Source organism: Vombatus ursinus, unplaced genomic scaffold (genome assembly GCF_900497805.2).
Source record: "Vombatus ursinus unplaced genomic scaffold, bare-nosed wombat genome assembly UNPS02014786.1, whole genome shotgun sequence".
Classification (NCBI taxonomy): Eukaryota; Metazoa; Chordata; class Mammalia; order Diprotodontia; family Vombatidae; genus Vombatus; species Vombatus ursinus.
The window spans coordinates 49,988,419-50,015,943 of record NW_020954564.1 but is presented as its reverse complement, the minus strand read 5'-3'; the positions used below and the strand labels follow the sequence as shown (position 1 = coordinate 50,015,943).

At 39.0% G+C, this 27,525-nt stretch overlaps 1 protein-coding gene across 2 annotated transcripts; it reads right to left on the bottom strand.

Moving 5' to 3' along the window:
- Positions 1 to 886: 886 nt before the first annotated feature.
- On the bottom strand, positions 887 to 27,525 carry LOC114047326 (zinc finger and BTB domain-containing protein 34). Of its 2 annotated transcripts, none has more exons than XM_027868115.1 (4): positions 27,453 to 27,525; positions 11,749 to 11,867; positions 9,861 to 9,945; positions 887 to 2,857 (listed from the first exon to the last, which is right to left on the bottom strand). In XM_027868115.1, exon 4 carries the CDS (start codon positions 2,846 to 2,848, stop codon positions 1,337 to 1,339), a length of 1,512 nt encoding a protein of 503 aa, XP_027723916.1. In that variant the 5' UTR covers positions 2,849 to 2,857; positions 9,861 to 9,945; positions 11,749 to 11,867; positions 27,453 to 27,525; the 3' UTR covers positions 887 to 1,336. The 2 variants fall into 2 exon arrangements, with proteins under 2 accessions (XP_027723916.1, XP_027723917.1); XM_027868116.1 differs by having other exon boundaries at positions 11,766 to 11,867.

The following is a 27,525-nucleotide window of genomic DNA, read 5'->3' as shown; positions in this document are numbered from 1 at the left end:
TGACACACATAAAGTATCTTAAAGAGGGTTTCTTATGGTTGATTTCTTTAAGCAGGAAACACTGATTAGCCACTGAAAGAATGGGGAAGCCACTGTGGCTTTGTGTAGCACACAAGATAGACATATTGCTTGCGATTCCCATAGAATATATCTTTACAAAAAGTACAAATTTCCAAGTTTCGCAGTTTCACAAGGAACCGCAATATAGAAAGTTACTATGCACCTGAACTGGCTGTTTGGAGAAAACGACAACAAAAATATATATATCAACACTGTGTGGAGATAATAGTCAGAGTTACAACTCCCTCTTCCTTTAGTGAGAGTAGCGACTCATCTTATAGAGTGATTTGATTTAGTTACCTGGTATTTAAGTTTCTACAGTACGAAATGAAGGTAGATTCTTAGGCCAGTAAAAACATTTAAAACCACTGTTACTTTAGGGTTGGATAATTACATTACAGCTGTGTAAAAAAGGGCAGCACCACATGTCATCCAGCTTACCTACTGGACAACTAACAAAAATTTCAAACAATTCTAACTAGAGTTGAATAGATTTATGGCATTTGGTTTATGTGTTTGTTATGAAGTGGAGTTATAAAAAACAGTATCATTTGCTTTGCTGACTTTTGGACGCTATGATTAATATATAAGAAAACCAAACAACATTCTTCAAGGGATAAAGGAGCAAGGTCTTAAAATATATTAGGTAGAGATGAGATTAAGAGTCAAAAAGCCCTGTACACACTATATTAACTTACATATTCCTCTTACATTCACCTCAACCAGAATAAAAGCAAATTTAAGAATGTATATATGTAATATATATAATAAATGCTTTATTATATATATATATATGTATAAATTTTCTAACTACCAAAAAAAGTAATTTTCAACTCTAAAATGTAATCATCAGATCATCTGGACATGCTATTCTCTCTCAATGCACATGCATAGAAACTTACAAGCACACAGAGAGAGAATATGTGCCCCTGGGTAGTGAAGGAAGAGTGAACCCAGCTGGCTTAGCTACGCTACTGCCAGAATTGGGATTGAAATAATTCATCCAGAGGAATAGCATCAGCCCATGTATTTTTCCCTGTATTTTCAGCCCTTCGGATTCTAAGCTCTTTCAACACACATATACCCAAGTTTCCTTGGAAGCAAAGAACAAAAATGGCAAAGTGTGCTATTTAGAAACCTTGGGAAAATTTACTGTGCACCTACTAGATTTCAAGGTGGTCAGGTCAGTAACTGGGCTAAGAGTTACCTACAGCAAAAATTTTTTAAATGCATTCATTGATGAGTGTGCTTTTTTTGGGTTGCACTTATTTAAATCTTAGTCAGGGGCATTAGACACCGTGTGAACTTCCATACTGGAATCCAGCACTGCCTCTGAGTTGGAGGCATCATTTTCAATTTTCTGTTCTGCATATGCATCTGTTCTTTCTGGGGACTCAATGCGACTGCGGACTTCAGCCACACCTGGGTGATTTTTTCGCAGGTGCTGGTTGAGTGTTCCCTGGAAGGGAAAGCACTTCCCACAGATCTCACAGCGGAAAGGCTTATCGTCAGTATGGCCACGGATATGGTACTCCAACTGGTCCTTTCGTGTATACTTCTTACCGCAGAACTTGCATACAAAAGGGGTGATCCCCATGTGGAGTCGCATATGCCGGTCAAGGCTCCCCTTTTGGTTAAAGGACTTTCCACAGTAAATACAGATCAATCTTTCGTTGTATGGATACCAGTGGCCTCGTGCACTCCTCTCCCGAGGGCTGCTTTCATACCCAGGATTATTCACAAGAGCTTCACCATCTGACCCTTGTACCAAACTCTGCAGATCACTGTGCAGATGGACAGAGGGGCGCTTTTGGCGGGCCCGGCCCCCTCGGAAGCAACTTAGCATAGACCTGGACGGGCTGGAGTTGCTCAGGTTCCCAAAAGTTTCTGATATACTTGATGGCTGAGAGGCTACTTGGGAAAAGGAATATGCATGCTGTAACACAGAGCCATAGGAACCTACATTCACTGCCACCACTTGTTCACCATCCACCATCTCAGTGTGGTAGCCATCATCACCCAACGAAGAGCTGTCTGAACAGCTAGGTCGCTCTGATTTCTCGATTTTCACTTTCACCTCCGTGATCTGGCTCTCCCTCACAATCAAGTCCCCGTGTTCATGGTCACCTTCTATCTGAATCTCATACTCAGAGACACTCCCACTGCTTCCTCGGTCTGAGTGGCCTTCTTCTTGCAAGCGGCCACGCAGAGATTTGCTTGGAGTGGCCTCCATCCGTAGATCATTGCCAGCGGTTGGCTGACGCACCTGAGAGCAATATGGAGGCGAGATCTCTACTGGATTGGCAAAGAAGCTGCTCTCTTTAACTCCATTGCGGTTTTCTGAGTTTTCATCAGCACCAATGGTAACAGAGTCGACATCCCCAATGCTGATTTTTGAATGGATGCTCTCCAGGATCTGTGTGCACTTGTCAATGACACACTGCATCTGAAGAAAGCTAGCAGCAGTGAGAAAGCTGACAACATCCTTCAGTTGTAAGGACATTCTTCCAGTGTAACAGAATGAGAGCAACTGTTCAAAGACATTAGGATTCTTAATCACTGAGATGGATAAGCCACTCATGGTGCTTAATGCTGAATGGTCACGAAAATAGGGAGAGCTGGCAGCAAGGACGGCTTTGTGGGCTCGGAACGGCTGCCCCTGAATATGCACAATGATGTCACACAGTTTTCCTTGAAGGCGGAGTTCATTTAACTGGCTCAGAACTGTGTTGCTGTACTCGGGCACGTCAAACTGAATAAAACTGCTGCTGTCCATTTCTACTGACATGAAGCGTATCTAGAAAGAGAGAGAGAGGAAAAGGGATAGAGACAGTTTTATAATCCATTTATATTCTACATCATGTGGTAAAAATGGCATAGGCATAAGTTTGTGAGTGTGTGGCATGTAGCTACTAAAGCTTTTTCCATCAGCCATATCTGAACATTCTTCTGTTCATAAGTTCATAAGACTTAAGAGCTAGAAGAGAATCATGGAAGACTAAGATTTAGAACTGTACGTGACTTCATTTAACTTTTTTAAGTTTTAAAAATTCTAAACTTAAAACATAAAAAAATGAGCACTTCTATACATACAAAACATAAATTGTGACTATTTCTGGAACTTTGTTTCACTCTGTCTTTTTGTGGGTTCTGCTGCTCTAGAAGTTGTTTAGAGCCATTTTTTACAGGTATGTGGAGAGGTTTGGGGGAGAGCTCAAGCAAGTCACTGCTTTCCTCTGCCATCTTGGCTCCACCCCGTGACTATTTCATACTGCCTGGTTTTATATATATATATATCTCACACATTTTCAATACTGTCCTGTTTACTTGTGCTTTCTTCTGTATATTTTAAAAAGTGTTTCAAATGGCCCTCTTTTTTGTGGCATCACTATTGCTAACATTCCCTGTGCCCTGACTCCTAACTCCACTGAAAATCAAAAGAGGAAAAAGTAAACCATATAGCAAATAAATATAATTGAGCAAAACAAATCTACATAATAACCATGTCCAAAAAGGTATGTCTCTGTCCGCACCTTAAGTCTACCATCTCTTTGTCAGAAAATGGGTAATATGCTTCATCCTAAGTCCTCTGGAGGGATGGTCATTGCATTAATCATAGTTCTTGAGTCTTTAAAGTTGTTTTCCTATACAATGCTGTTCTTACTGCATGAATTGTTTTCCTGGCTCTGTATACTTAATATGAAGTATGAATTCACACTACACAGGATTCTCTGAAATCATCTTTATTTGGTCATTTCTTCTGGTACAATAATATTCTATTTTTCACAGACTACCATTCAGCAGACACTCTTTAATTCATGAGTGTGCCTTCCCTCTTCTTTAGGTTCAAGTTCCTTGCTTTTATTTTTTCTTTTTAATCCCCCTTTCCAGATCAGGAAGTTTGTTTCAGTTCCAACTATTCCCTCACTGGTAATTATCCTCCCTCAACTCTCCATTTCTCTGTTGAGTTTGATATAGTTAACATCAAACTGTGTTCTGTGTTTCTGTGTGTTCATTCAATGTCACTGGATCAAAGAGTATGTAGCAGGGAGTAATGTGTTGGTTATGAAGGGCTTTGGATGGCAAAAAGTGGATTTTGTATTTGATCCTGAAGATAACAGGAAGTCACAGGAGTTTATTTAGTAAGGAGCAAATGGTCAGACCTGCAACTTAGGAAAATAAATTTGGTGGCTGAATGAAGAATAGATTGGAGTAGGGAGAGACTTGAGGGAGGCAGCCTGACCAGCAGGCTATTGCAATGGTCTAGACATGAGGTGAGGAGGGCCTGCAACAGAGTGGTGACAGCATCAGAGAAGAGAAGGGGTCATATTCAAGAGGTGTGGCAAAGGTGAAACTGTCAGGTAGAGAAGTTAGCCTTGGTAAAGAAGACAATGAGAGACAATGATGAAAAGAGACAGTGGCAGAAGGCATAAAAGTTATGTGAGATGGGAAAGAGGGAGTTCAAAATGAATGGCCTCAATTTTTTTCTTTAAAATGAGGCAAGATTGTTAATTGAGAAAGCTGGGGGAGAAGAGACATGGATAGCTTCAGGAGGAATGAAAAAGGTCTGGAAGAGCTACCATGGAAAGTGGGATAGTGAATTGAGAAGAGAGGAATAAGAGGATTAACTGGTAGCAGTGAGAGTCCACTTGAGGTTGTGTAATATAAATTTGTGTTGTACCCACTCAGAACAGGTGCATTATTTTCTCCTCGTTCATTCAAGAGAACATGTATAGGAGAGGGGCGACAAAAGGTGGAAGTGATCTGGCATGAGAGGGTGTAAGTGGCAAAATGATGCTGTGGGAGGAAAGAACAGTGTAAAGTTGAATTAGTTCAACAAGGGGTCAAGATGGAGAGAAGAGGAGAAAATGGCTAGTGCAGGGGAGATGGGCTCAGAGAGAACTGAAGAGTCAAGGGACTGGAGGTCATACTATGGATGAAGAATAGGCTTTTTGCAAGGAAAGGCAGAGGGAGACATGGGAAGCCAATAAATGTCAGATAATGTTAGGTCAGATAAGGGGATTTCAAAATTCTGGAACACGGAGGTAATACATTTGTGGGTGACCTTAAGAGCAAGAGGATGACCATCTTTTTGTGTGGCTAAGGAGAGGTAGAGGTCATGGGAAATGAATAGGTTGAGGGAGTGACTGGTTAAGGTATTTGAGGGAGAGTCAATATATATACTGGAGTTCCTTAGTATGAGGGCAGGAGTCAGGGAGGACAGAAAACTGTGAACCACATACTAAAGTCATTGAGGAAGGAATGAGAGTGAGTTGGAGGTCTGTAGACAATAGTTAACCAGTATTTTTGAGTGGGAGAGACTAATAGCATGTACTTCAAAGGAGGGTAAGTTACTTAATGATGAAGGCAGAAAGAGAACCTGAATGTTGCAATAGGGAGCTCCAGCAGTATAACTCCCTGGCTCTGGCTAGTCAGCTGAAGGGTATGAAGGAAGGTGTATAGCCAGAAACAGAAAGGGTGGCCAGGGAAGTTGTGTTTATGAGGGAGCTAGGTTTCAGTAATAGCTAGTAGATGGAAGTAGTGGGAAAGAAAAGATTTAGAACAAAGAAGCTTATTACCTATGGAACAAGCATCTAGAGGGCAAGAGTGGAAAGTGATTTTTTTTTTTTAAACTTTAGAGTGGGAAGGTGGAAGGGGATGAGAACAAGGAATTGAGAGGTGGGGAATAGGGAATAGAGTTTAGAAGATGATCTATGGGACTTCAGAATCATTGGGATATGTGGGATATGACTAGGTGTGAGAATGTTCATAATTAAGTCAAAAACACCCCTCTTCTTCCCAAGGAGGCTGCAGATTGGGCTGGAGACAAGTACAGTATGAGATAAAAGACATATGGTCAGATGGAAGGCCATATTTCACTATTCCTCTTCCTTCCAAAGGAAGCAAGTTTTATAAAATTTATCTGCTTTTACAAATAATTGTAATAAAACTTCAAGTTGTATTATATTCTGTATTTAGCAAAATATTTTTCTCTTCTTTTTCTCATTTTAACCAATGGTAACCATAATAAACCTATGACATAGCTAGGGAACTCACTCTACACTTTACTGAAATCTGAGGTCCATCAAGGCTAATTGACTTATCTGTCATGACATGGTGTTGTCTTATAATTTAGGGATCTTGTAATTGTTTTTAAGAGTTGTTTGTAGGATACCTAATCTGTAGATTAGGCAAAAAAAGGGTGAAGCAGGAGAAGAAAAGTCCCAATCCCCACTGACTTTCCTCTCTGTCTTCCTTTAAGGAACAGGTACAGCAGGACAGGGAAGGCCTAATGTCAAAGGAAGGTTGTGACTCTCCACTGGGGGGGTTCTCTGCATCAAAGCCTGGACATTGGGCTAGCAGAAGGTGGAAGTTGCTCTGTGCTTGTACAGATGGAAATTAGCCCAATCCTCAGGCAGCACAGCAGGGGAGCTTTCCCTTCTTGTTGTCCCTGGACACAGAGCCTTGCAGACCATATTTCTTTGGTTTTACTGGGATAATAGTGACTTGTTTGCCAGTACTGGCTGTGGCCAATACTGGTGGCTCCCTTTTCTACTGATCACAGTGTTCTGGCTGACATTTCTATACATTTCTGAGGTGAAAAAAGTTATTTATTACAGTTTCTCATTGGATTTCTCAATCATTATTTAGTCCAGTGCGAATTTCCAGTTTTTGCTGCAGTAGTATGTGGGAGCTGAGCAGTCTGTCTCTGTTCAGGCAGTCATATTGGCTGGCAGTCATCTGGAAGGAACTTTATAAATAATTTAGTCTAACCCTATTATTTTTCCAATGAAGTCTAAAGAAGGCAAGTGAGTTGCCCAAGGTCACACAGGTGGTAAATAGCAGCCGATGTTCGAAATCTGGTCCTATCAATACATATAGAATCTGGTATTCTTTATATTAGTTTATAGTTAAGCTGTTCTATACTTTGGTCCTGAACCCTATAGAAATGTCACCTATGCAACTCCTTTGGATTAAAATGAAAATGTCTCAGATGGCCAATGTCTCTAGTTTCACACCAACCTTTCCATATCTAAATTTAGCAGATGTTTCCCTTTAACTTTAATGGCCAAATTTATGCCTCTTTGATCAGATAAAAAGAGACTCTCATTCAAAGACAGAATGAAATAGCCACATAAATTTCATTGCTGCAAGGGCTCTCACAGTCTCAGCTCTACTATTTATAAGCTATAGGATCACGGCAAATTACTTCCCCTCAGTCTCAGTTTTCTACATCATAAAATGGAGGTAATTATATTTAACAATACCTTCTTTATAGGATTGTTTATGGGGAAAGAACTTTGTAAAAGAAAGCACCACAGAAACCTGAGAAGTTGTTAATATTTCCTAGTTCACAGGGTTGTTGTGAGAAAGGTGCTTTGTAAATGGAGTCCAGAGATTGTCTCCATAAAGCCCAAGTTCTCTTCTCCTGAATGGTTTTGAGAATGAGAACTTGTTTTGAGAACAGGTTTTGCTTCCCTGGAGTCCTGTGATACAGTACCCAAGTCAAAGCTTAACCTGAGGTTAATGTGAACTATCTGCACCTATACCAGTTATCTTATCACTGAGGAGTCAAACTATTTCCCATATCAAAGGATACAAGACCGTGCTGACTGTCCAATACAGACAGAACTATCTAAAAAAAGACAAGGCTATGGGCCGCCATCCTACAAACAACTCTTAAAAACAATTACAAAATCCTTAAATTATAAGACAACACCATGTCATGACAGATAAGTCAATTAGCCTTGATGGACCTCAGATTTCAGTAAAGTGTAAAGTGAGTTCCCTAGCTATGTCGTAGGTTTATTATGGTTACTATTGGTTAAAATGAGAAAAAGAAGAGAAAAATATTTTGCTAAATACAGAATACAATACAACATGAAGTTTTATTACAATGATTTGTAAAAGTAGATAAGAAAATGTGACAGATGCTATGTAATTACCAAATTCATGGACTCATGGATCTCAGTTTCCTTCTATGTAAAATGGAGCTTGACTAGATGATTTCTTAGGTCCTTTTCAGTCAGTTTAAGCTATATCAACTATTCATACTACCTTCTGGGAAGAGTAGGAGGCAGAGTTGTGGTTGTATCAGTGTAGAAAACTTTCTGTACCAAGGCAGCTCTGCCGTTCAACTGGAACTTATAGTCCTAGAGAGCTTCCTGGGGGCCCTGATAGGTTAAATGACTTCACCAGGGTGGCAAAACTAATATATGGCAAAGGTTTGTTCCTAATTTCAAGACTGTGCCTCTATCTACTACATGATACTGCCTCATTTACAGTTGTCCTTGTTACCAAAAATAGCAAGCTAATATTCTAAAATTTTTCTTCAACAAACACATTCATTTTTAACAAAACAAACATTTATATTTTATTTATGAATGGGACCTTAAAAACAAACAGAAAATCTTCAAGATAGAGGTAAAAATTAAAAATTAAAAATACTGGGTTACATAGCTGCACTTTCAACTTCTTTTTTCCTCTGCATCAACACAAGAGAAAAAAAAACTTCCATGATGTTCAAGTCCCAAATGTCTTCTCATTGAGAATGATTTATGAGAAATGGATGAACACATTATGGTTTAGGATGTAATGGAATACTACTGAGTCAAAAGAAATGATGAAATTGTCTGAAAAAGCTGAGAAGACTTGTATGTATGAACTGGTACAAAGTAACATAAGCAGAACCAGGAAAAAAAAAAGTTATACAATAAAAACAACACTAAAACCAAACAACTTGGAAAAATTTAAGAACTCTCAACACAATAAGCAACTATGACTTCAGAGAACAAAAAATCAAGCATATTACTTACCTCATGACAGAGAAGTTATCAACTCAAGATGCAGAATGAAATATTTATTTTTTTGGAAATGAACAATGAGGGAATTTGTTTTGCTTGACTATGCGTATTTGTTACATGGATTTTATTTTTTCCCATTGGGGAGAGAGAAAAAAAAATTTTTGTTACTTGAAAATTTAAAGAAAAAGTGTATTAGTTTGGGAAGAAAAAAAAATTCCTATACCTACAGAAACTACTGTTAAAAAAAAAAACCACCAGACTAAAATTTACTTACTGTCCACTGGTATGATTTTCTTCATAACTTTGTAAGCAAACACGTTTCTTAAATAGTTCACTTTTTGCCCTAAAATGTATTATGGTTAACATAATAAAGGTATAATTATTGGATGTTATATCATAGCTAATTTTCTTTGTTTTTTAGTCGTCTCATCTGTGAAATTAAAGAATTGAACTAGATGACTACTACAAGGCCCCTCTCCAGTTCTCATATTCTTAAATCTATTCCATAATGTGTCTATTTTAAAAGTTACAAATTTAAAAATAAAAACAAAAAAACAGACTTCAAAGGCAGAGGTCAGCAGGAGAAATTAAAAATATCTGACTTTGTAACTGTTACTCCCTTTTTATTAATGCAATAAAAAAGAAAGTTTTCCCCTCTCTTCAGTTCCCAAATTGAAAACTCCCATTTATCTGAAAAGCTCACATACTCAGAATTTTTCTTAGGAACAGAAGTCTGAGAGATTAACATTGCTGAAGATCTGAGGTTCAAATGAAGGCTGTGACTGATTAGCACAGGTAACAAGAGGTAACAATGGCCAGCAAGAAAATGATTAAGGGGCAGCTAAGCAGCACAGTGGATAGAAGACCTGGAGTCAGGAGGACCTGAGTTTAAATGTTGTTTCAGACACTTAATAGCTATGTGACTCTGGGCCAGTCACTTAACCCCAATTTCCTCAAAAAGAGAGAAAGAAAGAAAGGAAATGATTAATACATTACCTGATGCTAACTCAGCTTCATGAAGATGAGCTGGAGAATTGTCTGCTATCCTCAAGTAAACTTATGCTACTAAAACATTCTTTCCCTGCAGATACAAAGACAGAATGACACAAATTAGACGAAAAAAATACTCATGTTCATCCTTATACTTTTTAAGCAACAAATCTAACTTCTGAAAGTTCCAAGGAAATTTATATTCTCCAGCTCACTGGAGTTTTAATTTTATGAGCAACCAGATCATTAGACCCCATAAGCTTATCTTCCTAAACTCCGCTTAACTAGCTCTGAGTCACTAAAACCTACCAGGAAAGGATATGGTTACAATAGCCAACACTGTCTGTGACCAAATTGTTCAGGGGCTAGACAATATTGGCTATGGTAATTAACAAAATTAGTTTGTTGCATTTTAGCTCCATTGCTTGTGAGGGAAGCAAGGAGGCTGGTCATCAATAATAGTAATAAGAAATTACTATCATTCAGATTTATATTGTTGTTTCCAGCTTACTAAAATTCCTGTGAGTTAGGACAAACATTCTTATCCATATATTATAGAAAGTAAAACTGAAGCTCAGAAAGTTTAAGTGACTTAACCTTACAAGACTGCAGCTAGGAAGTGGCAAAGTCTAAGCTCAAAGGCAGGTCTTCTGCCTCCAAGTCCAATAGTCTTTCTGTTTTATAATGCCATGATGAACTTCAAAATGTGAAAGCTATCCCTCTGAAAATTCAGTAATGGCAGTAATAGTACCACCAAATAGTAATTCGTATTTTGATAGTGCTTTAAGGTTTACAAATTTACAAACTGCTTTTTTCACAACAACCCTGAGATAGAGAGCAGTACATAGTCCAGTCAAGTGTACTGCTCCTAAAAATTTGTTGCTGCATCTGGATGGTCTGTTTTGGGGATAGTGAGAGCATGTAGGTGTTCCAATGCTTTCTCTCAATCCAAATTAGCAAGAACTTGATGAAAGGTCCTTTCTGAATCTTGACATCCTAACACAAACAGGACTGTATAATCTCTGTGAGCGCTGCTAGCTCTGTGTCTACAACCCTACTCTTACTTCAATATATCTCTCTTCCCGATCATTTCAAAATGTATACAAATGTGCACAAAGACTCATTGTCACTGAACTTTCTTTAGTTTAGCACAACTTCAAGTTTTAATTCTTTTGCTTTTTACAAGTTATTTTGAAAGCCATATACATACATGCACGCATGCATCTGTGTACATATACGTATGTATATACATAAACATTATATATATATGAAATATTATCATTTACAGGAAAATACAGCTCTAATCTCTTCTATTGCTATTTTCTTCCACTTCTTCAGTACTGTACCTCTATTTTACTCCTCATTTGCAAATACACTGATAATAATAATTTATGTGGCTCATGCATTCCATGGATCTGTGGCCAGGGATGGGGAAAGTGATGATTCAGCATGGGGTAAATGTGAAGCCAGGTTAAGACTTCAAGACAGCAGTTGCCATAGCCTTTGGTAATATGGCTGTGAATGCTATAACAGGTCTTATCAGTGCACATAAAGACAGAGGATAAGACAGCTCCCATCTTGATTTCAATAGCTTCAAATATGGTGAGGATCCATTAGGCTGTCCCAGCCATAGAGTGAACAGCTGGGGCTTTGCTTAATGTGTCCGTTGATCCACACCTCGCTGCTCAAGAAAGCCTGTTCCCCCCCATCCCCCAAAATAGCACGAGGTACACTATATATTGTTTTTTGTTTTGTTTTGTTTTTAGTCAAAGTAGTGAGATTTTATTATAACACAAGAATGGTGGGCAAGATTCCGAGTAAATCTGCCTATATTGTTTTATATAATACTGATTTCTCTTGCCTCCCCTCAGTTTCCCTCTTCTCCTTCATTTACCTCAAATGGCTGTTTACCTTCTCTCCTCCCTTGCCACTTTCCTTCTTCTGCCTTCCTCAAATCACATCCTTTTCCCCATTCTCTCCACTTCGGCACTAGCAGCATCATTGGCCTTTGGCCTGTTCAACAAGAAAAAAAAAATCACACAAGCACTTGTTTAAACTTTTAGTTCTCCTTAGTAGCTCTCCCCAGTTTATACCCATTGATAAAATTCTGATGGTTCCAACTTTCCCACTGTTTTGATTCCAGGTTAACCACACTAGATTTTTAAAATAAAATGGTACAACCATTACATCATCTTCATTTAACTGGCAACCTTTGTGTAAAACTCTGCTATTCAACATCATCTTGTACATTAAGCACAATGAATCAACTGGTTATGTTGATTCACTGGTTATGTGGACAATGTGGATCAACTGGTTATGACAGTCAAAAAATTAACATGATCTCAGGCTATATTCCAGTCCACAGGCAGTTTCCAAAACAAAGGGGGTAATACTACTACTATACTCTCTGATCAAAACACATCTAGAGCACCACACTCCGTTCTGAGTAATACATTTTAGGAAGCAAATTCAGAAGCTTGACTATGGTGACAGGATGGTGACAATACTGGAGACTATGCCAGAAGATCAGTGAAATGCTTGGGAATATTTAGCCTGGAGAAGAAAAGACTTAGAGAGGACACGATGAAGGACAGTCCTGCTGAGGAAGAATAAAATTTCTTCTAATTGGCCCCAAAAGGACCAGGGCATAGTAGATCTTGAGCTGAAACAGATCTTGAGCTGAAAAGAACATGAGATCATCTGGTCCAATCCCTTCATTTTACAGGTAAGGAAAATGAGATTTGGAGGGTTAAATGATTTGCCTGAGATGAACAAATAAATATTTGTTGAGGGAATGAACTACGAACAATGTGTGAAAACTGCAGCAGTAGGTTTTACCCTGATAATAGGAAAGACTTTGCAACAATGAAAGTTTTTTAAAAGGTAGAAAGGGCTGCTTTGGGAGGTGGTAAGCTTCTTATCATTGAAGGTCTGTAAGAAGCAGCTGTATGATCATTTGTCAGGGATGCTGTATAGGGGACACCCTCTCAGATGGAGATTAAACTAGATGATCTCCAGGGTCCTTTCTACTTCTCAGAATTTGTAAAATCCATTTTTGAAAACGTCAAGTTTAAGTGGAACCATTCAGGTTGAGCATACTTCAACCAAATTTCTCTTTAGATTTAGTTTTCATCAGGACCATTAAGAAAAGTTTCACAGTAGTACTATCTTTCCTGTTAGCCTATCTCCAAAAACCAAAGCTGAAGTAAAAGAGAAAATTTATTCATTCAAATAATTATTGAACACATAATAGGAATGATATTTTCCAGGAACTTACAGATAAGTAGGAATAATAGTGTGGTAAATAAAACATGGACACAATAAACTATAATAACTCTTCAAAGTAGGTAGGACAAGTGTAATTGTTCCTATTTTAGATATGGGGAAGTTACGTCTCAAAGAAACTTATGTTGACTAATGCTATATATATTTATATATTACACATAATAGATATTATATATATACTGTTTCTAGCAGTTTAGGCGAGGACTCAAATCTAGGACTTATGAATTTAAATTTCATGCTCTTTCCACTATATCATTTTAAGGGATATTAACAATAATACTATTATTAAAATTAACTATAGCTCACATTTATACAGTGTTCTTAAAATTCCAAAGTATTTTCTTAATAACAATGCTGTGAATTATATAGTATAAGTATTCTTATTTCCATTTTACAATCAAGGAAATAGGTTCAAACAAGCAAAGAGACTCATTCAGGTAAAACATTAGCACGCAGGCTCAAACCCAGGTCTCCTGACTTCAAGTCCAGTATTTTTTTCATCATACTGCACTGGGTGAAATACCTTGATCAGTAGTTTACCCATAATTCAGGAAGCAATGGACAGTCATTGACAGTTTCTGAGTAGAAGAGCAACATGCTCAAAGCTGGGTGTTAAGAAGATCAATCTAGAGTCCTGTGCCATGCAGATGGGATAGAGAGACACATTGGAAGCAGGTTATGAAATGAAAACTCACCTTTCCCTCTCTTCTCAGGAGAATGGCACCCTTAGCAAAAAAACAAACACTACCATTTACACCTAGTGGAGGTATTCCATTTTTCGGTAAAAATGAGAAAGGAAAGTCACAATTCTCTTCTCTATTGCTTACATTACCACTTTCCTTTCAGAGTGAAAATTAGATACAAAGATTTTTTTTTCCCTTAAAGCTGCTAACAAGTAACACTCTTTAATAAGAAGGTTCTGAAGTCCCAATGTAGTGAACTTACACTTAATATTTTAAATTCTAAGCACACTATCAAACTAATAGGGCCAGGAGGCACAATTTGTCACAAACTTTTATACCCAACAACTTGATGTTGTAGGTTTATAGGATCACAAGATTTATAGCTGGGGGGAACTCAAACTAGATGTTCCTTTTGTTGTTGTTCAGTCATTTTCACCTGTGTCCCCGACTCTTCGTGACTCCATTTGGAAGTATTCTTGGCAAAGATACTGGAATGGTTTGTCATTACCTTCTCCAGCTCATTTTACAGCTGAGGAAACTGAGGCAGACAGGGTTAAGTGACTTGCCCAAGGTCACAGAAGCCAGTGTCTGAGCCCAGATTTGAACTCAGGAAGAGAAGCCTTCTCGACTCTAGGCCTGGCACTCTGAACATTGTGTCACCTAGCTGCTCATATGTACCATAGGGTCCCACAGGCACCTCAAACTCAACATGTCCAAAACTTTCCCTAAACCCGGCCTCTTCCAAACCTGCCTACTACTGTTAAGTTCACCACCGACTCAGATACAAAATTTCAGTGTCAGCATCATCTACTAACTCTCGCTAACCTCACATACCAAATCCAATGCAAAAATCTTGTGATTTTTACCTTCACAATATCTATCATATAATCTCCTCTTTCCTCTATAAACACAGTCACAATCCTAGTCCATACCTTCTTCACTTCTTTCTGGACTGTTGTAATGTTTCCTCCTTCCCAATTTAGTTTGCCTCAAGCCTCTCCCTATTCCAAACACCCGCACATAGCTGTCAAAGTATTTTTCCTATAGTGTAGATCTGATCATGTCACCATCTAGCTCAACAAACTCCAGTGACTTCCCACTCCCTCAAGGATCAAACTTACACTCTACTATTTGACATTTAAGGCTCTTTATAACCAGGTCCCTTCCTTCTTTTCCAGTCTTCTTACAGGAGTACCTGTCCCCATACTCTTTGATCCATACACATTAGGCTCTCTCCTTCCACCCTTGATCATATTCCCTGCTGCCTTATCCAGCAGATTGCCCCTACCTTCTTCTCTCTTTCTAATCTTCAATCTCTCTCCCTACCTCCAATCCTTTGACCCCTCCATTCTTTCCAAAGCCATCAAATCACCCCTGCACTACTATTCTCCTCCCTTCCCCATCTTGACCCCATGGTGAACTAGTTCAACAACTCTATATTGTCCACTTCTACTGTCCCTTGCCCCTTTATTGTATCACTGATCTTGCCCAGCAAGCCTCTGCCTTGGATGACTCCCACCTGCTGCCTTTGCTTCAAACTCATATACTGCTGAATGAAGTTGAAGAAAATCAGGAAACTGTGCTGACTGGGTCCACTACAAATTTGAGTTACATAGTTTCAGCTGGGCCCTCCCTTTGGCAAGGCAATCCTTTTATAGTTCCCTAATTAACTTGCTATCCCACTCACCACAGGGGTGCTTCCAAACTCTTTCATCCCTCCTCACACCACCATGGCTCCCCCTCCTCAGCTGAGAACCTTGCCTCATATTTCACTGAAAAAAACCGATTCCATTCACAGAGAATTCCTTCTTCATCTCACATAACCTAGATGTTTTCTACCCCGTCCTCTTTCATTCTTGTCTCACATGAAGAAGCAGCCCTTCTCCTACCCAAGGCAAACCCCTCTACATGCACAACTTTTCCTATTCCATCTGTTCTTCTCCAAAAGATTACCCTTTCTATCCTCCCAACTTTCTCACTCTTTAGTTTCTCCCTGTTTACTGGCTGTTTCCCTACTACCTACAAAAATGTCCTTGTTTTCCCTATCCTCAAAAAATACTTGATCCATTTATCCTCATTAGCTATATTCCATATCTATCCTCCCTTTTGCAGCTAAACTCCCTGAGAAGGCTAGCTATAATAGGTGGATCCATTTCCTTTCATTCCTCTCTCTTCCTTAATCTCTACAGTCTGGCTTCTAATATTATCATTCAACCAAAACAATCTCTCTGAAGTTATCAATGACCTCTTAACGTCCAAATCTAAGAGCTTTTTCTCAATCCTCATTCTTCTTGACCTCTCTGCAGCCCCTGACATTATTGATTACCCTCTTGTCCTTCATACCTTCTACTCTCTAGATCTCCTTGACACTACTCTATCCTAGTTCTCCTCCTACCTGTCTGACCACTCCTCAGTCTCTTCTGCTGAATGTCTATCCAAGTAACACTTGCTTAAAGGTGGATGTCCCCCAGGGCTCTGTCCTGGGCCATCTTTTCTTTGCCCTCTATAGAATACTATTTCACTATATTATTAAAAATAGATATTTACTATCTTATCAGCTCCCATGAATTCAACTATAATCTCTATGCTGATGATTTATTCTTGGGTCTACTTATCCAGGCCTAATCCTAAACTATGCATCTCCAATTGCTTATTCCAAACTAGACATCTTACACTCAACAACTTAACTTGTCTTTCCCCCCAAATCTTCCCCTCTTCTTAACTTCATTATTACTGTTGAGGGTACCATAATCCTTCCAAGGACACAGGCTGCCATCCTCAGCTCCTCATTTTATCTCATTTCCCATAATCAATCTGTTGCCAAGGCTTGGCAATGTTACCTTTACATCTCTCCAGTACTCCACCTTTTCTCCTTTGATGCTGCCACTACCTTGGTCAAGCCTCATCACGTGACACCAAGACAACTGCAACAGCCTTGATTGATCTCCCTGTCTTAAGTTCTCTTACCACTACAATCCCTCTTTCCAAAACTGTCAAATTTTTCTCCCTAAAGTGCCAGATTTTCCCATGTTATTTCCTTATTCAATAAACTCCAGTAGTTCCCTATCACCTCCAAAATCAAACATAAATTCTTTTTGGCATTCAAAACTCTTCACAACTTGGTCCCCTCCTACCTCTCCAGTCTGCTTATAACTTACTCTTCTCCACATACTTAGTGATCCAGTGACACTGGTCTTGCTGTTTCTCAAACAGGACACTCCACTTTGTCAAGGGTATCACCATTCTCTTAGTCTACCTGATTTGAAACCTTGGTGTATTTCTAGACTTTTCACTCTCACTTATCTCATATAATCAATCAGGTGTTAAATTTTATCTTTTTTATCTGCAATATCTCTTACAAATATCCCCTCCTCTCCACTAATACCCTAGAGTTCAGGCCCTCACCAATTCTGGCCTTGAGTCTTTTTGGTCTCTGTGCCTCTTCCCACTCCACTCTAACACCCACAAGTACTGGAGTCCTTTCCAAAAGTGGAGGCCTGACCACACCACCCCCCTGTTCAACAAACTCCAGTGGCTCCCCACTACCTTGAAGATCAAATTTAAACTCCTTGGTTGAGGCATTTAAAGCTTTTTACAACCTGACTACCTCCTATTTCTCCAGTCTAGGTACACACTTCTGCCCTTCCCCACACTATCTGATTCAGTTGCACTGATCTACTTGCTCTTCTGCATGCATGATCCCTCATTTCCTATCTCTGTGACTTTGTATGCACTGGCTATCCCCCATGTTTGAAATGCATTCCTCCCTCATCTCCAAGAGGTAGATTCTTGGAATGCCTAGTTTCCTTTAAGACTCAACTCACCTTCTACTTCAAGACTTTTCAGAACCTCTTCCCCACCTAGTGCCCTTGAATTCATTTTGTAAAATACACACATGCACAAACATGTTTTCTCATCATTTAGAATGTAAGCTCCTTGAGGACAAAGACCATTTTTTGGGTTTGTTTTTTGTCTTTGTATCCCCAGGCTTCAGCCCAGTGCTTAGCATAAAACAAGCACTTAATAACTTTAGCTGTCTGATTATTGTGGAGGACAGAATTTCAGAAATGGAAGGAACCATAGAGGTATCATTACTTGAACATGAATTCCCTCAAGACCACCCCTAAAAAGTGGTCACCTAGCCTCTACTTGAAGACCTTCAGTGACAGAGAATGCACTATGTCCCACGGTAACTCATTCTACTTTTGAACAACTATGATTAATTGCTACACTCTTGTCTCTCTGAAATTTTACCCTACTTGGTACTCATTTTTTCTTCTAGGTCCAAGCAAAGCAAGTCTCATTCCTCTCCACATGACAGCCCTTCGAATAACTGAAGAGAGGGGCAGCTAGGTGGCGCAGTGGATAGAGCACCAGCCCTGAAGTCAGGAGGACCTGAGTTCAAATCCGATCTCAGAGCAAACACTTGACATTTACAAGCTGTATGTCCCTGGGCAAGTCACTTAACTCCAATTGCCTAAAAAAATAAAATAAAATAATAACAAATAACTGAAGAGAAAAAGATCCAGAAATGACAAAGAAATATTAAATTATGTTCAATATATTCTATAATAAGAAAATATTCATGTATTTCAGAAGGAATTTTGATGTGGATTTAAACAAAAAAGATGGTGCTTTAAGTGTTAACTTTTGTTTAACTAGATAACAGATTAGTTGCATTCCCTAAGTATTCTAATGAACTGAAAATTTCCCATTGTAAGCTCTGGGTTGTGAGGTTTTTTTTTTTATTTCAATTCACTTTTTCTGATTTTTAAAAACATTTTGTTTTTCCGTTAATTCCTGTGCATGTGCTTGTGATAAGTAGGTTGTACTTATGACCTTTAACAAGAGCAGTGAAGTTGTCCTTCTGAGTTAAGGAAAGCAATATGATCTTCAATATTATGATAGTGTATAAGAACTCGTTCCTGTGGCATTTTAAGGATTACAAAGTACTTTCCTTTCAATACCCCTATGAGGCAGGGAATGCATATATTATCCCCATTTTACAGAAGAAAACTGGAGTTCTGAGTTTAAAACTTGCCCTAAGTAAAAGAGTTATTATTAAGTATTAGAGCTAGAACTCAAATCCCAGTGAGCATTTCATCACTATGCTACCCTGCCTCTCTAAGCTTACAACTTGGTAAGGGCAGAATACTGAGAGCTTCAATTGGTTCAGCTACACTGAGCAAGGGATCTATATGGATTATTTATAGATTATACAGAGGAATCCTGTATACAGGAGCTGGGAACCATAACTGGAGGTAGGCCAGTCTGCTGTTCTTTATAATCAATCAATCACTTGCTAACTAAACACTTAATATATATTATAGTTACAATGTGGAAATGAAACCCATTTCTAGATAGGAAGAATCTACTACATATAGATACAAATGCCCCACCCCCCAAAAAAGTTCTTGTCCTCAAGGAACATACAATCAGGGGAACAACAATTACATATATATTTGTATGTACATTAGAGTGTATGTATGTGTGTGTGTATACATACATATATAGTAATGCTAGTAGCTAGGGGGATTAGGTATCTTTCTGTAGAATGTGACACTTGGGCTGAGCTTTGAAGGAAAATTCTAAGAGGTAGAGGCAAGGAGGGAATGCATTTCAGGTATGGGGGTAAGGAGGAAGAGTATGTGTGAAAGCAAGATGGGACTGGTATTGTTATATATGAGAAAAAAAGGTCAGCTTAGCTACTGTTGAGCGTGTGAAGGAAGTAACAGTAAATAATAAGGTTGCTTTTTCAATCTACTTTACCAATCAGTTCCATGCATGCTCCAAAGAGGGCATTTTTGAATTTTTAATATAAGGATAAGTCTGGCTCACTCCCAAATCCATGCCCCATCCCTTACCCCACAAAGCCAAAGAGTCCAAATCTCTCTTTAGTCAAGAATACCTCCAAGCTTCAAGGATTTACAATTTCATCAACGTGAGCCTTTCACTCACTGATGCAGCTCATGGACAATTCATGACTTGATCGAGTTACACGAGTTGCTGATATTGAAAAAATTCATCTACTATGAGTTAACTGTCTGATAATAAGCTTCTCTGCATTTAGTTAGACTGGTCCACCAATAAAAGATGCATTTTGCCACCTGGCTCACATTCAAAGACTTTTCAGATAGGAAGAATCTACCAGAACTTAAACTTTATTGGCTCATGTTTCAAGACTCACTATCATGCCACAGAAGAATCTTAGTGGAGGTTAACCAAAATTTTTGTCAAAATCCTCCCTTCTGCCTCTTTCTGAAACTTGTGCCACTTTAAATTTAGAAAATTACAGCTATCACAGGTTTAGGGTTGGTTAGGAATTTGAGAGCACATCGCCTTTTAGAATTTCAATTCAATAAACATTTATTAAGTATATATAAGGTATAGCGAAAACTGAAGAACAAAGATAAAAGTGGTTATAAGAGATAACATGTAGTCAAGCTGACCTTTGAATCTAGGTCTGCTGACTTCAAATTCAGTGTTTTGTGTCATATCCATGCATCACTGCTATTCCTGGATTAGACTCAGTCCATGTAACTGAGCAGCTCCTCCCTGCACTCTCACCAAGTCCATGCAAATTCATCATTCCTCATCCTTCCTTTCTATGTACTTATAAGCAGAAATTCTTAAGCATTTTCTGAGAAAGTTGGAAAGTATGTAAAATGAAGTTTGCAGCTCAGGCCTGAGATCAAACAAAATTCTATTTAAAAACAACAACAACAACCACCTCAGAATAAGTACCTCAAGGATACGTTATCTTGCTTTTCTAAATAAACTCAATTTCCAATGCTACCTATATGGATCTGATATTGCAATTACAGCTGTCTTCTCACCAATAAGAAACATACAAGTTGGCTTAACCCATTTTACCTGCACTTAAAAGCTCTAATTTGTGCCATGAAAATACTGCACCACATTAAAAAGTTTCCAATTAAACTTATAAGAATGAGAAGTAGCATTATATGCTTGGCAGCTTACTTTTAAGGTACAAAGAGGTATTCGTTATATGTAACCTCTAAGTTCTTCATGTTCATTTTCTGACCCATATTATGTACCTCCTGTCTTCCATTCACTTGCTAATATTTACCTAGTAGTACAAAATATTCTGCTCAAAGGCTTGTTCTTAATATTTGTATTAACTTGAACAAAGGGTCATTGTGAAGATCAAATGAGATAATGGGTTTTACGCACTTTACAAACACTGAAGTACTATCAAAATGTCAGCGATTATGATTTCTGTATATAAAACTTGAGGACACCAAAGCTTCATTCCTACACATAATGCTTATTTTAAAAAGAAAAGCCCCCAGACAAAAGAGTCCAAGAAGTCAGGCATCATACACGTAGCTAACAAATACATAAAAATAACTTTTCTAGGTATTTCTGCTTAAGTCTAGCTCAAATAAAATGGAATAGTCACAAACTGCAACTAAACACTTTATAGAGTTAAAAAGAAGGAGCAGTTTGCCACCAGGGCTGCACACAACAATCTGATTCGGCCCAACCCAAAATGCAGCAAAAAATAAATAAAATGGCATGCTGTAATGGATATTCATGAAGAGCTTATCCTAATTTAAAAGAAAACAAATCTAGAGTTCTTACTGCATTAATTCATGTGCGCCTGAAAGAACATTTTTATCCAAACTGTTATATTTTCTACTAAGGTGTTAACATTTTTCAGGTCTGTTCAGAAATACTGGAAATTTAGGGAGGGAATATTTTTCAAATTAATGTGGAGCTTAAAAGTCATATTCTAAAACTCCTGATTACAAGAAAGACCAGTACCTGTAACTAACTTGGGGAGGTAAAGAATATTACAGTAATGTGGTACTCTGGGATGTTTCACATGCAGAATTTTTAATCAATCAGTTTTTCTAGGTTTGGTGGCTTTCATATTAAGGATGTTTCACTGCATTCCATGGACAAAGAGAAGACTTGTTTTGACAAATTCCAAATTAAGGGGTTTTAATATATTATAGTTCAAATGGTTTGCTACCACTTCTCCCTACACCCCTCCCCAAACCCCCAGTGTTTATAATAAAGAAAAGATGAATAATTATCAAAGTGGAAAAATGATTTCACAATTTGCAAATCGATTTCACTAAACAATGATACCTATTTCAGGTTAAAAAAAAAAGGTCCTTTCTTAAATGATCATCAACTCAGTGCTCAAAATAAAAGTGTTAAGAGGTTTTTTTCCCCCTTCCCTATGACAGCTGGCATTTTAGGAGGCATTAGATTTAACAAATATAGCACAGCACTCATTCCTTTGATGACAAAAGGACCAGAAAGGCTCACTCACTAGCTGTTCACCTACTAAGAATATGAATCAACTAGGTGACAGTATCCCTTAGAAATTAATGTGGATTTCTATTAAAGATGACTTTTATTAAGCTAAAATCAGTTTCTAAAGGCACTGGGCTAAATAACCTCTAAGATGGCTTCTAGTATCATGGTAGTGTAAAGAGCACTGGCTTTAGAGTCAGAAGACCTGGGTTTAAATCCTAGCTAGTACCTGTGTGACCTTGGACAACTCACTTTACCTCTCTAGGTTTCAGTTTCCTCCTCCATTAAAACAAGGAGATTGAAGTAGATGCACCTCTAAGGGTCCTTTTCAGATCTAAATCCTATGAACTATTACTACTACAAAACATTAAAGGAGCACAATTAAGAGTTTCCAAACAATCCAAAATTCTCGGGCTGATATCAGCTTTGGCAAAGATGAAAACTGATAAAAAATAAATAAATAAAATAACATACTAGGTTTGTGAAACTGAATGTTTCTGTCAAGTTACTTGATACGCAGACAAACTTGCTAAAAATGACACCTTAATGGACAAGCAGAGGCCCAAGTATTCCAAAAGTCAATCTACTCTATACCTTGGTAGGCATACATTTATGACTCATCAAGTATTAGTTAGAATTATAGGAAAAAGGAAAAAACAGGGAAATATTTTCCCAATAAGTCAACCGTTAAAAAAATATCATTTCTAGTATTTAGTGGACCTACGCTCTCATTTTACTGAATTAGAGAATTTCAAAAGTTGAAAGGGACCTGGGAAGTCTTTTAATCCAACTGTTACCTGAGTAGAGCTCCTCCCTCCACTCCTTCACAACAGCTTTGATTTGTAGTCATCTAATTTCTGCTTCAAGACATCCAGTGAGGAGGACATTCCCAGAGATCTCATTCCATTTTTACACAGCTCTGATTTTTTGGAATGTTTTCTTTATTTAGAGCTGAAAATGAATGAACAAACATCCCCCTGTAGCCATCAATTGCTCCTAGAATAAAATAGATACTCCTAGGCACTTAAAGCCCTCCACAATCTGTCTCCTACCTACCCTTCCAGTCTTATGCTCTCAATCAGTCAAGATGGACTACTAGTGGTTTTTATCCATGACATTCCACATGCTATTTCTGTGCCTTTGACCAAATGGTTCCCCATGTCTGGAATGAAGTCTTTTCACCTCCACCTCAGAGCACAGCTCAAGCACCCCCTTCCGTGCTCTACAACACCCATCAGCACTCTCTCCCTCTCAAAATTATTTGGTGTTATTTTGTATATCCTTTGTATTTACCTATATGTATCGCATTCTATATTCCTACAACAGAGAGTTCCTTGGAGGCAGAAGTTATTTTGTTTTTGCCTCTGTATCCTCCCTTGCACATGAAGGATTTAGTGGGCATTTGTTGAAGTGACAGGGCATCCCTCAAAAGCCTAGTCTACAATACGAATAACAATGATTTACTTAGCCAAACTTAAGCACTTAATTTTAACATTCACTGCCTCATGATCTTAGATGAGGAAGAATTAACACTGGCAACACCAGGCAAGAGATACCTAATGCTAGTTGCAGTTTTTAATTTAAAGGCAAGAAAAGAAAGGAGTTAAATTTTTAAAAATGTTTGCCAATAAAATCAATAGGTATTTTTTAAGCTCCAACTATGTGTCCATCACTGTGTAAGGTGATGGGAGAAATATACTCTCAAAAGATTTCCAAGCTAGTTGAGATAAGAACACATGAAACAACTAGAAAATAATATCACATAAAACATTTAACAGACTTAAAATTAATGGTACTGGTAGTGATCTCTTAATCAGAAAAAGGAGACAGTTTATGTGGACTCAATAAGGCACTTAAGTAAGAATATATGGGCTTAAAAGAACTCTGAAGAAGAAAAAAAGGTAATTCCAGAAGGGGTGAAGCAAAATAAGCAAAATCTCAAGAGGCAGTAAGAATATTCTTACATGTATATGGTATTTTCACATATATTGACAATAATTCACATTTCTATAGTGCCTTAAGATCTATAAAGTGTTTTCATCACAACATTCTTATTAAGTAGGTAGTATAAAGACCTATGATTTCCATTTTACAGAAGAGTAAACTGAGGCCCCAGTTAAGGAAATGAGTTAACTAGCTAGAAAGTGTCAAAGCTAGGACTTGAACTCAGGTAATTCTGATTCCAAGTCCATTACTCTTTCCACTATACTACAATGTCACATGTTATTCCCTCATTCAATTCTTTTAATAAACTTAACAGTGTAATAAGGTGCATAGACTGGGAAATAAAGCTTTAATAGGCACTATAGGAACAGATCTTGGTTTATATTGTCTTTCTGCAAGAATATCTCATCTTTCAACTAGACTATAAAGTTCTTGAAGGCAGAAACTATATTATACTACTGTGTATACCACAATGCAGCTACTAGTAATAGCTAAATGTTTTAAGTACATTATTATTTCATTTGATCCTCACAGCTCTGTGAGGTAGGAGGTGCAATTATTAAACCTACCTGATGGATGAGAAATCTCGGGTACAGAAGGTAGCACAATGCTGTCATTCATTTATTCATAATTCATTAATTCATTCAATAAGCATGAATTAAGAGCCTAATGACAATTGTCTGTTCTTTACACATGGAAATATCCATGTGTATTGATGTTTGTCAAGTTCATAGTTTTAAAAAAATTTTTAAAGAAAAGATCCTAGTGGATAGTGTTCTATCCACTGCACAGTGGATAGAACACTATCTCTGTGACTGTGGGCAAGTCACTGAACCTCTGACTCAATTTCCTCATCTGTAAAATTACGGATAATAAACAGCACCTCCTTCCCAGGGTTGTGAGGATCCAATGAGATATTTGTCAAGTTCTTCGAAAACCTTAAAGTGCTATGTAAATGCTAGGCATTATTTTTATTACTGTATACACAGAACTGTACCAAGCTTTGAAGGAAAACCAAAAAAGGTTTGTTGATGCCAAAGTAAGACTTTGACAAATACCTGCTAATTAACTGTAGAAAATCTGGCATTGTATAAAGTCAGATTAAGAGGTAAAATGTATACACAAAGTAGGCCAGATTATGGTAGGTTGCATACATAAAAACTTCTAAGAAGTTGTTACAATAATTCAGATGTGAAGTGAATGAATTTGGACTAAGGTTTATGGAAAGAAGAGAAGAGAAAGGATTCATTGCTGCTTCCAAAAAAGACTTGACAAGACAGTGATAATAAATGATGAAAGGCAGAGATTGATTAAAAGGTAAGACCAAGGTGTAGAAAATTTTTTTTAATACTTCTACAATTTGTTTCCAAGTTGTCCTGGAACAAAGTACAGAAAGGGAGTAAAAATACCAAACTCTAGCAATCCGAAATTCTCTGATCTCAGGGAATTTTTTGTGATTACTGCAAAGGGTCCACAGTACAACTGTCTTCAGTAAAATTACACAATTTTTCTTAGCTGCACAATGTCAACCTCTCTTAAAGTGCACCCAGAACGCCCATTACAATATCTTTAGGCACTGTATATGTCCAAAGGGTAGTCTTCATGATAAAATGATAGACTGATATCAGGGGAAAAGTGATTATATAAAGTTGTGACAAGGCACACCCAATCTTGGACAGATTGTACTCAGAGAAAGAATATGATCGGTTTTACTTGGTAAAAAGTATCAAGATGTAATGACCTCCTGGACAATTCAGCTAAAAGATGTTAACATATTAACCTTCAGCACAGGCTAAGTCTTCAGGAATTAATATGTAATTAAAATGGGTTTTTCAACCTTCCAAAACAAAGAGTTATACCTCTGTGAAAACGGGGTTAGATGACCAGGATGATCTTCATCTCTAGGAAATATGTGATATTTGTGATCTGGGCCAGGAGTAAACATCTCTGCAAGTGACAGAGGTGAGAAATCTAGTAACCAGTAAATCATCCTGGTGCGTAAGTCTGGGGAGGTAGGGGAGAAGGTGAAAAAAGAGCTGCTAATATATCACAGCATTGGTTTTCAGAAGGGATTTTGGCAGAACCTAAAATTATAATCACAAAAACTGTCTCACTTGAGAGCTCCTGACCAAGGTACAGTAAAAACAACCAACCCTTGCTACTTTCAAACAGGATTCCCCAACAAGGTGGGGGTGGTGGTGGAGAGGAAGAAACATGGAAAAAACACTAGACTGACAATCAGAAGACCCGGATTTGAGTCTCAACTCTGACACATTAGTAAATCACACCCCCGCTCTGGGCCTCAGTTTCCTCATCTGTAATATGGGATGGAACAAGATCTCAAAGGTCCCTTCCATCTATGCAGATGGAAGATTCTATGGATTAATTTCCCACAGGAAGGCTAAATACTTCCCAGGTGAAGGAGGAGAGTGCTGGATTTCCCCTTTCAAGGAAACAGCTGCCCGCTTGGATAACTGTCCCTAGGCACCTTGGACCAACCAGCCATCAAAGCTAGCCCAGATCCCTAGACCAAGCAGCCAAGTGAGAAGGTCCATGAGCCGCCCATCAGTTGCCAGTATTTTTGGATTCTCCCTCCACCATATCTCCCGAGTTCACCTTCCTCTCCACTCAATGGGTCTCCCCACCTATAATCTCAAATCCGTCCTTCACACAGGTGTCATGTCATCACCCTAAAACAGAGGCCTGACCCTGAAGGTTCCAGGCTCGAGAACATAAAGTGGCCTCTGGGATAAAAACTGCAACTCCTTAGCTTAGCATTTAAGGCTCTCCACAATCTGGCTCCAACTCTCCTTTCCAGGCTTGTTCCCCCATACCACTCCCCTTCTCCCATTTAGGTTCCACCAAACTAGACTCTTCTCTACTCCTCGAACGCTGCTCATCTCCTGCTTCCGCGCCTTTGCACGAACAGGACAGGTCCCTCTTCATCTTCACCTCTCGGCATCTTCCCCTTTCTCCAAGGCTCAGCCCAGGTGCCACCTCCTCCGAGAAGTCTTCCCTGAGCCTCTCACTCAAAGTCTCGGTTCTGTCCATTTCTGCTCCGCTCTGGGCCATCGCTCCCCACCTCGGGCTCCGGCCCCGGCCGAACACGGGCGCCCGCTCTTCCCCATCCTCCCTCCCCGCCCCGCGGACGGCTATGGCAGGCGAGGAAGTGGGGCAAACTGGGGAAGCGGCTTGGGTCCTGGCTCCTCGCCCTCCCTCCCCCGGGGGCCGGCGGAGCTGGGGACCCGAGCCCGGGACGCACTTCGACGGGGGCGGACCCGGAACCCCCGGCAGCCAGTTCGGAGCCCCCGGGGGTCCCTGGCAGCTCGGGAGCGCCCGGCCGGGCCAGTGGCACGGTCCGGGGCCGCCTCTGTCCGGCCGGGCTCGCGGGGCTCACCTGGGCGCTGGCCTCTCACATCGCTTCCTCGGCGTCCACCTCCGCCAGGCCCCGGGCCCGTCCCAGCCGCTCC